The sequence below is a fragment of the Suncus etruscus genome, chromosome 3 (genome assembly GCF_024139225.1).
Source record: "Suncus etruscus isolate mSunEtr1 chromosome 3, mSunEtr1.pri.cur, whole genome shotgun sequence".
Classification (NCBI taxonomy): domain Eukaryota; kingdom Metazoa; phylum Chordata; class Mammalia; order Eulipotyphla; family Soricidae; genus Suncus; species Suncus etruscus.
Genome location: NC_064850.1, coordinates 92519587 through 92530594, shown reverse-complemented (window position 1 = coordinate 92530594; position 11008 = coordinate 92519587). Strand labels below are relative to the sequence as shown.

General features: G+C 43.3%; 1 protein-coding gene across 2 annotated transcripts in view; it reads left to right on the top strand.

The window, feature by feature from the left end:
- The first annotated feature begins 1537 nt into the window (after nt 1-1537).
- The window catches only part of ENTPD4 (ectonucleoside triphosphate diphosphohydrolase 4), a 31881-nt gene continuing 22410 nt past the window's right edge, over nt 1538-11008 (top strand). For both annotated transcript variants that reach the window (XM_049769450.1, XM_049769449.1), the window contains exons 1-2: nt 1538-1687; nt 10900-11000. In XM_049769450.1, the coding sequence (XP_049625407.1) occupies nt 10993-11000 (8 nt within the window). In that variant the 5' untranslated portion in view covers nt 1538-1687; nt 10900-10992. The remainder of the gene's footprint in view (nt 1688-10899; nt 11001-11008) is intronic.

Sequence of the window (11008 nt, the reverse complement as noted above, 5' to 3'; positions counted from 1 at the left end):
AAAAAGGTTTGAAGAGCTGAGCCACCAGAATTCCAAGCAAGCAATTGCCATTTTTGCTGGGAGGCCTTTTCAGAAAAATAAGTGAAAAGAAATAGTTTAGGCTTGCCCTAATTTGTTTTAAAGGTTCTGGAATTCAATAAATAACTGAAAGACAGAATGTGAGTGAGATTAGTGGGAGAGGTATGTGTGTGTGTGTGTGTGTGTGTGTGTGTATGTGTGTGTCTGTCTGTCTGTCTGTCTGTGTGTGTGTGTGTGTGTAAGAGAGAGAGAGAGAGCGAGCGAGAGAGAGAGACACTGACCAATACCTTGCTTTTAAAATTGTAACTTGAGAACTTTGAGGGAATCATCTGTCATTTAAAGTCATTCTATTTGGAATGATTTACAATAGCAGTTTTAGGTAACTAATGCATCAAATGTTACATGTTTTCATACTTTTTAAAAATATGTTTTTCTTGGGGTCAAAGAGATAAATAGTATGGGGATAGGGGTTTGCCTCTCATGTGGCCAAATTGAGTTCGCTCCCCAGCACCACATATGGTACCCAGAGCCAGCCAGGAGTAGCTCCTGAGCACGGAGCCAGGAGTAAAACCTGAGCACCGCGGGCGAGTTTCCAACTATATATATAAACACAATAAATATCTATTACCAGTGGACTATAAGCAATTAGTACTAGCCTGGCATTTAGTGGATTTAGTGGAATCTCATAGGAGAGACTACCTCAATTCAAACTAATCTCTCAAAAGGGTAAAATCTATACGTTTTACAGAATTTCTGACTCAATTTCTCCATCTGTGAAAATGACAAAAGAAGACAAAAATGACAAAAATGCTTTGTTCTTGTTAGGTTTACTTTTTTTTTTTTTCTTTTGGTTTGACACCACACTTAGTGGTGCTCAGGGGCTACTCCTGACTCAATGCTCAAGGGACCATGTGAGGCCGGAGTTCTAATCTGTGCCTCCTGTTTTGCAAAAGCTTGCGCTCCCGCATACAAATCCTCTTTCCAGTTTAGGTTTTCAATGTTTTAGGGTTTCATAATCCTAAAGAGCACCAAGGAAAGAAAAACTGCAGGGATTAAGCACTTTTATTTTGTTGTTATTGGTTTTTGGGCCACACCTGGTATAACGCTCAGGGGTTACTCCTGGCTATGCGCTCAGAAATCAATCGCTCCTGGCTTGGGGGACCATATGGGACGCCGGGGGATCGAACTGTGGTCCGTCCTAGGCTAGCGCTGGCAAGGGAGAAGACGCCTTCCCCCTTACGCCATGGCTCCGGCCCAGGGACTAAGCACTTTCATTTGACGTTGCTCAACCATACAGGTCAGTATCGGCGGTGACCCAGCCAGAGCCCTGATTGGTTACTTCTGGGCCAGCACTTTCCCTTTTGTCATTTACACCGCAACACTGGTGGTGAGCCCTAGGCTTTGCACTCTTTCGCGGACCAGCGGGCGCAGGCCCCGCCCCTACACCAGACCACGCCCCCAGTCCTAACCACGCCCCTCCCCGGCTGCGCACTCCCGACGCAGGCGGTGACGCGGCTCGACCGGGCCCCGCGGCGTGGCTCCGGGCACGGGACGGAGCCGAGCCTCCCGGAACCGGCTGCCGGCTCTCGCCGCTGCCGCCCCGCGCCGAGGCCGTCATGCGGAGGGAGGCTCCCCTCGCGGCTTCTCGCTCCCGAGAGCTGCCGAGCAGGTGAGGCCGTCTTCCCGGCGGGGGCGGGGAGGGCTGCCGCCGGCCGGCTGCGAGTCGCGGGGAGGGACGCGGCGGGACGTGGGGCGCTGCGGGACTCCCGCCCAGGCCCGCGCCTGCCCCGAGTTCTCTCCCGGCGGCCTGGCCCGGCCGCGCGGTCAACATCCGGGGCCCTAGGGTGACAGGTGCTTGTCCCCGGCATCTGGCAACTGGCATCTGGCAGGCGGGGGAGGGCCTGCTCGGGGGCGGGGTTCCCCACCGAGGACCAGCGTGTCCCCCGCAGCCTTCGCGGACATTGCCGCCACGGACCGCAGAGCGGAGGTTTTGCGTGGATGTCACTTCCACGGTTGGGATTTCTCTTGGAAAAAAAATTGTGGGGGCTGGTCAAGGACGATGCTAGATGTTAGGATGTTTCTCAAACCCAAACTCCAGCTAGCTCTGCTCTACGTGGACACTATTTTTAAAGGGACAGCTCGGTCGTGTCCCAGAACTTGACCGTCCTCACACACACCCCCACTTTCACCCACCCTCCGCAGGGAAATAGGATAGGAAAGCAATTTTCACTCCTCCAGAAAGAAGAGGGATACTTTATAATCTAGGAACTCCCCCGCTAGTAGATAAAACCAGAGATGTAACAGAAGTCTAAATCAACATCTCTCGTTTAACACGGCAATCCCATCTTTTCTGTGTCGTGTGTATGCTGTGATGAAGACACTTTGTTATTCCAACCTCTGAAAGACCTTAACAGGATCACATTTCTTGTGACTTAGATGATGCTACATTGTCTCTGATTATCTTTACTGATTTATGGGCAGAATTATGAAATGGAATACTTAATTCTATAAATAGTTTAACCACGTATTTCTGTGGGTATTAATTTCAGGTATTATTCCACATGTTATTTCTGTTATCACGTCCTGTTGCATCGTTAATCTGTGGCTCGCCTGGGTCTAACGCTATGGGAATGCACGGCTCCCACACTCGTTTATAGGGTCGAGAAAAAAGAAATCCAGCTAAAAGGCTGTCTTCAAAGCATAGTCTTTAGCAGACTCATTTCAAATAGTCTATTCCTGAATGAAGAGAAGATTCAGAGTTAAATTTAAGACTTTAGAAATTGTATCAACTTCTATCTTCACCAAGAAAAGCATTGAGTTGTGTCCTGACCATAGTGTTATATTGAGAACAAGAAGCATTAGAAGTGACCTTAGTGAATGCTAGAGGCAAAAATGAAAATAAAAAAACCCACAACATTCTTAGGTGGAGAAGAAATACACCAAATTGTTAGAGCAGAGAGATGCTATCTGGGGCTGCACAGAGAACAAGTTGGGAAGATAAGATGGAACCCTTAAAGAAAAGTAGAGTTTCTATTTGTTTTAGTTTTGGGGTGTTTTTTGTTTGTTTGTTTTTTCTGAGGAAAAGGGAAGGATGACGCCCACTGGCAATGCTTAGGGGTAACTTCTGGCTCTGTACTCAGGAACTACTTCTGGCATTGCTCTGGGGACCTGGATCAAATGCGGCTAGTGCCCTACATACTTTCTGTGTAGTTTTATGAAAATTTCTAGAGGGTTTTCATAGTATGGGCTTCAGGAGATTGGCCCATCATGAGATCTGTGTTCAGGAAATAATGGTCATTTTAAATGTGTGGAGTATTCAAGGAAAAAGTACTGCAGCTAGTGAATGATAATCATCACGGAAGAAGAGAGAACCAGAGTTAAGAACCTGGTGGCCCCAGTCATTGGTAATACCCCTCTTATATCTGGAAAATATGGATGGTGGATTTCACTGTGTCCAGATTATACATGTATTGAGGCATAAAGCTGAAATCACGGAACATGTAGTAATATAAACCAACAGAAATAATAAAAATGTAAGGCAGTTACACTCTTTTTAAAACAAGAAATGAATCTTTTACCATAGCAAGACTCTGGAAACAACCAAGATGCCCTTCAACAGACGAATGGCTAAAGAAACTGTGGTACATATACACAATGGAATATTATGCAGCTGTCAGGAGAGATGAAGTCATGAAATTTCCCTATACATGGATGTACACGGAATCTATTATGCTGAGTGAAATAAGTCAGAGAGAGAGAGAGAGAGAGAGAGAAACGCAGAATGGTCTCACTCATCTATGGGTTTTAAGAAAAATGAAAGACATTCTTGCAATAATAATTTTCAGACACAAAAGAGAAAAGAGCTGGAAGTTCCAGCTCACCCCAGGAAGCTCACCACAAAGAGTGATGGGTTCAGTTAGAGAAATAACTACATTTTGAACTGTCCTAATAATGAGAATGTATGAGGGAAATGGAAAGCCTGTCTAGAGTACAGGCGGGGGTCGGGTGGGGAGGAGGATTTGGGACATTGGTGATGGGAACGTTGCACTGGTGATGGGTGGTGTACTTTACATGACTGAAACCCAAACACAATCATTATGTAATCAAGGTATTTAAATAAAATATATATAAAAAAGAAATAGATGCAGAACATATAATTCAATCTAAGAAACATACTGGTTGGTATGTTAAGAAACATACTGGCTGGTAGTGTTACAGTGCTGGAAGGACAAACTCTTAGAATGCCATAGCTGCAGCACTGTTCTGGTGCTGTAGCCCAGTACTTCTGGGCAGGGCAATGTTTTGCACCCCTAAAAAAAAAAAAGGAAATGAATCCTTGATTTCTTTCCCACAGATGAGTTAACAGGGCTATGTAGCATAGTAAACATTTTGGCCTCACTCTTTTACAAATAGTGACACACCTTGGAGAGTGTATGGTTTCTGTTCCAGACAATTGCAGTAAAGTAAATACAGCAATAGGGTGAATGTTTGCCTGAGGTACATAAGTGTACAGTAGCATTATGTTTAAAATAATGTGCATATTTTAAGTAAGTGTGACAGACACAAGGTGAGCATGCACTGCTGGAAAAATGACACTGACAGTCATGCTTAGTGCAGGTGAACACCAGTCCTCACTTTCTAAACACCTAATCTGTGGGCTGGAGTACTTTCTGAGGGAGAGTACATGGGTTAAGGTGCTTGCTTTGCACCATGTATGGTCTCCAAGGGTCACTCCTGATCACAGAGTCAAGGGTAACTCCTAGGGAGGCCCTAAAACAAACAAAACCAAAGCACTTTAATTTTGTTTATAAAAGCAAAGTTTGCATAATTGCTTATAATATCTGCCTAATGTTGTGGGTTATTTTGATATTTCAAAATCTTCTTAGACACTTATTGAAAGAAATTTAGATTTTTGGGTCACACCCAGCTGTGTTCAGGGCTTACTCCTGGCACAGTTCAGGGATCAATATCTGGGGAACATATGGGGTACTGGAGATTTTTGATCCCAGGTCAGCCACATGCAAGGCAAATGCTCTACCCACTGTACTATGTCTTTGTTCACCATAAAATTTATTTTGGAAGCATCCTTCATAACATCTTACCTTGTCTCCCAGAGATTAATTTGTTTTAGTACTTTGAGTGGGATTATAGCATTCTCTTGGTTTCTTTGCATCCTACACTTTTCTCCAGAAGAACATTTATCTTGTAGATGATTTATACTGTTTCCATTGTCTTCCTTAGTCCTCTCAGAGCTTCACTGACCAAACTTTACGATCTCATTTATCAGGCTTTTCTCCATGACCATCATTCAGCACTAATGCAGCTTAAAGTTTGCCCTCCTAAATTCTGGTGCCAAGCTTCCTAACAGGGAGGTCAGTGGCATTTGTTTTAAGGTCAGATTACATGACTGTTAACTACTGGGTAATTAGCCATATGCTTACCATAAAAAGAAGAAGCTACTTATGCAATTTATAAACAATCTTGTTTCTTCACTTCCTTTGAACATAAATTTCATCACTTTCGATTTAAGTTCTTACATATGACATACACAATTTGACAAAAGTTTATTTTTGTTTTGTTTTCATTTTTTTTGGTTTTTGGGTCACACCTGGCAGCGCTCGGGGTTACTCCTGGCTCTATGCTCAGAAATTGCTCCTGGCAGGCTTGGAGGACCATATGGGATGCCAGGATTTAAACCTTCGGCATGCAACGCCCTATTCTCATGCTATCTCTCCGGCCCCATGACAAAAGTTTTAAGACAAGAACCAGGTTACAGTTTTTGGAGTATGCCAGGATTATTCAAACCTTTGGAATCTCTTTCCTTTCTCCTTTGCTCTCCAGATTCAGCCCCCCTACAACTCCAGGAATCTTTCGGTTAATGACCCTTCACCATGACAGTTTCTGAATCCTTAGAATTTAGCATGATCTTTGTTAGTCTCATAGTGATCTTTTGGGCTTCTCTACACCTTCTTGCCAACACTTTGAAATTTGTAACCACGTTTATTATTCCTCCTGTGCACTACATCTCTTGCATTGCACTCATCACAATCATGCTGGATAACAAAGCTGGGTCTGTTGCATGCAAGGCAAGCACCCTATCCATGATACTGACTCTCCAGCTCAAGAAAGCTCCTTTAACAAAGTGCACACTTTAACTTTGAGGTCAGTAATACAGTGAATTAATGATTCTGTTCCTTGAACCCTGTCAGAAGTGATCCCTGAGTGCTGAGTCAGGAGCAAGCCCTGAGCACCTCAAGGTATGGCCCAAATTTTGTTTTTGTTTTTGGGCGACTCTCTGGGGTTACTTCTGGCTCTACGTCCAGAGTTTACTCCTTGCAGGCTTGGGGGACCATATGGGATGTTGGGTCAGGATCAGTTGCATGCAAAGCAAATGCCCTACTCACTGCTATCACTCTGGCCCAGCCCCCAATTTATTATTTAAAAAGTAGCTGTCTTTTTTTTTTGTTATGTTAGCTGTCATACAATTATTGTTATTGTACTCTCTTAAAAATTCAGATAAGTGGGGCCAGAGAGATAGCATGGAGGTAAGATGTTTGCCTTTCATGCAGAAGGTCATTCATTGGTTCAAATCCTGGCATCCTATATGGTCCCTCGAGCCTGTCAGGAGCGATTTCTGAGCATGGAGCCAGGAGTAACCCCTGAACACTGCCAGGTTGACCCCCCAAAAAACAAAACAAAACAAAACAAAAATTCAGATAGGAATTTCTATTCAGAAGTAACTGACCATGGTTTGTCTCCTTCCCACCTTCATCCTCTGCTGTATTACAGATTCTTTAGAGCAGGGTCCTTATCTGTTTTATCTCCCAGCCACCTTGAAATGTACAGTGGTTGCTCATGACTGGACCTGTCAGTGGGGAAACAGTAAAGTTGTGCTTGCCTTGCAGTGAGAAAGGTAACCTCGATAGGATTCTTTAGCTTGTGGTCATGATGCGCAGGTAGTTACAGAGATAAATACGATGAGTTCCTCATAGAGGATCCTTTCTGACCTGCTTGCCCTGTGGAACACAGAAATTCAAATGATTAGAGGCAGAGAGGGAAGGAGGCAGGAGAGCCAAGAGGAAGAGAAGAGAGGGAGAGAGAGAAAGGGAAAAGAATAAGGAGAGATGGAGAGGGAACGACGGAAAGAGATAAAGGCAAAGAAGAAAAAGAAGGAGGGCAGGCAGACAGTAACCCATACACAGGGATTCAGGGCATTTCCCAGGCTATAGCTGCTAGCAAGGCTGAGCATAGGTGCATGTAGACATCCGCCTGCTCTTGGTACTGATCAGTGCTGTCTTGTATGTGACTACTGAGCACTTGAAATGGACTTAATATGCAACTAAGGATCTGCGTTTTGAGTTAGATCTACTTTAGCTACACATAGCAAGTGGCCACCATATTGGTCAACGTACAGCTAGATTTTCAGGGCATCCTAGACAAACTAGGACATTTGCCTTGAGACAAAGTTAGGAGTGGAGGGTGAGTTGGGGGGCTGGTCATGATTCCTGTGTTTCTGGCAAGATTGCTCTTAATCATTTTGGCTTCCAGCTACTTTGACTACTCTCAGATGCTCTGAGGCAGTGGTCCTCAAACTATGGCCTGCAGGCCACATATTGTATTTGTATCTGTTTTGTTTCTTCATTGCAAAATAAGATATATGCAGTGTGCATAAGAATTCGTTCATAAGTTTTGTTTTTACTATAGCCAGACCCTCCAATGGTCTGAGAGCCCCCTGTTTAAGGACCCCTGCTCTGAGGTCTGTGGTGCTGTGCATGCAGCAGTCAACCAAATAGCTATTATTTCTCCCTGAAGGGGACATGAGCAAGAAAATTCTAGGGCACGTATAATGCACACTGAATGATGATCATAGTGTGTCATCTCACCTACCTCGAGATAGCTGTATGATTTCATTTACCTTGTGTTAGCTGTATAACCTTAGGCAGCTTACTGCTCTGCTGCCACAGTAAAACGTTATACAAATAACTTGTTAGGAATATATTGACTTTAATACAGCATTTTCACAGGGCCTGCCACATAATAAGCACTATGAGTATTTAATAAGTATGTGCTACAACATAGGCCAAGGAGGGGATAAAGGAGAGAGCTTGAAGTCACAGATGGACTTAGAAATTGTTTGAGGTCTCACTCAGAGGAATGGGTGTTGGAACATTGTATGACTAAACTCAAATGTCAACAATTATTTTACTCTGTATCTCATGTGACTTAATTAAAAAACAAAAACAAGTTAAATTAACATGAGAGTAATAGGATCTGAGCCTGAGCTGAGTGCAGAGGTCATGCTGTAGGTGAAGAATTAGCCTAAAGTTGTTGGAGAGAATTACAAGCCTTGGGTTGAGCCTGTAATCAAAGACTGGTGTAGGCTGCTCTTGTGATAGACTAGGCAGACATGTGTGTGCCATACTGATAAGAAAGACAGATTGTAATGGCTGGGGACATGATCTGGGTTCCAACTATCCTGGACTTCAGACAAACTAAGGTTAAGGAAAGTAGGTGTGGAGGATAAGGTTAAGAAAGTAGGTGTGGAGGATAAAGGGCTGGGCGGGTATAGGTAGCTTGTCCTTCAGATTAGAGCCAGGAGTGAACAGGGTGGGAGAGAAAAAGAGGGTGTGATTTAAGAGTTCAGTTTTAAGAATGTTTTTTATGGGCCTCTGCAGTTTTCAGATATAGGTAGTGTTAGAGGATTGCAGAAGAGAAGGCTAGAGTGGAGAAAGAAATTGTTGCATTGTCTGATCATTGAAGCAGTAAGTGAGGTTGGCCAAGAACAGAGCTGAGAGAAGAGAACAGAGCTGAGTAGGCAATCCTGGGGACAGTAGACAGGACGGCGAACACTGAGATTTGAGGGATCCTGAACAGTTGTTTGAGAGCCAAGCAGCAACCAAGGGAAGGCAGCATCATCAAGAAGCTGGGAAACAGTCCCAGGCCAAGAATGAGGTGGCTATCATAGGTCCTTTATGTCTGCAGTCAGAGAAACATCCTGGCTACTGGCCCTTAGCTTTCTTTGCAGTTTGAGGGTTGGAGCTGGAGAAGTAGACATCCACCAGGTTCTGACCCAACATCACTGATAGGCTCTTGGAAACCTGTTGATAGAAATGACACTGAACAAAATCAATTTTTCAATGCACTAATTGATTTTTTTTTAAGTTCCTGCATCCTAATTCTAGTCATAAGAACTCATCAAACTTCTAAATAAAGGTCCAAATTTCTTCTAATATTAAATATTCATGGGCTGGAGAGGAAGTACAGGAGTTCAGGCCTTGCATGTGACCAACCCCTCATTTCAGCCCTAGCTCCAAATGTTCTCCTGAGCCGTGGAGGTACCTAAGCACTGTTGGGGTAGCCCAACTAATCTCTCACTATGAAGGGTCAAGTAACACTATCCTTGAGAGTTTGCATTTACCCACTGGCCTGGTTGGCTTGAATTGCCAGCAGGAGAGCCCCACAGTATATCTGACCACAGTGCTTTGGAGACAGTGGCTCCATACTCCTCAAAAAAAAACAAAAAAAAAACAAAAAACAAAAAAACACCACGTTTTTGTCAACTAAAGCTTATTCAACTGAGTATGTAATATGGCAGGCCCAGGTTTGATCCCCAAGATTCCTGAGCACAACCAGAAAGGAATGACCCTTGAGCACTGCCCCAAAAGTAAAATTAAAATAAGCAATAATTTGCATTAATTTCTTTACCACCATATATATTTCAATCCTGAGATGACTAGACCTTACCCCACAGCTCTATGTGAAATCTCTTCCTTCCATCACAGACTTCACTCTCTCGCAAGCGCGCGCACACACACACACACACACACACACACACACACACACACACACACACACACACACTCTTCAGATTCAGACTTTTGAGATGCCAGTGAACTTCACCACTGACTAGCAGAATGGGGAGGTGACTGATGGTACTAAATCACTAGTATTGTGAAACCAGGGTTTGGGTGCCATAGAAACACATGCTAATGGGAAAGATCTGTTTAGCAATTTTATTTCTTCTGGATTCATGGGCATTCCTGCTGCAGAACGAAAGTTTACCTTGCAGGTAAATTCATCAACTTTGTGATGTTATAGAAAATCTCTGAAGACATAAGGGTTCCTCATAATCACTACATACACTTATAATACATACACTTATAATTAACACACACACTCCAAGAATCCCCATGATTTTTCTCATCAGTATTATGATGGATAGATCTTGAAAGTAACAGTGTTATCTGATGTCTGATGACCAAATGGTGACAACATGCATAAACATCATTTGGTGCATGAAACTTTATACACCAAAGAGACATTATCATTAAGAGGCTATTTCAGATTATCATTGCTAATCTTTCTACCTCTCCACTCCGATCACAATTCTTCCCTTAAAGACATGCTAAAATCGTTACAATCTGTTCGGTAGCCTGATATTTTTAAGTCATGGATATGCCTGTTGGTAGAGATCCTAATAAATAATCGTGCTGTTATCATCTCTTTGGAGGGTAGGTTGGTATCTGAGAAAATGAAATTAACTTAGAAGTTAACTTTCAAATAAATCCAACTACTTCAATGCTATGATAATGGGTCAGATTTTTGCCCAGTTTTATTTAAACAGACACTTGATAAAGAATACATATTTTCTTGTTTTGGTTTGGTTTTTGTGTCACCCACTCAGTGATGCTTAGGGGATACTCCTGGCTCTGCCCTCAGGAATTATGCCTGGTAGTACTTAGAGGACTGAATAGTATGTGAGAGATCAAGCCCAAGTTGGTTGCATACACAACAAGCATCCTACCTGCTGTACTATATAGTTCCAGCCTCATACAGTCATTTTGTTGAATTGTGACATTTTTAATCTTTCTCACTTCCTAGACCAGAAGTGCTCCTTCTGTGGATTACTACCCTGTTTCTTAAAGGTGCATGAATACTGAGGCCTACAACATTGCCTGACCACAGACCACCAGAATGGGGAGGTGAGTGA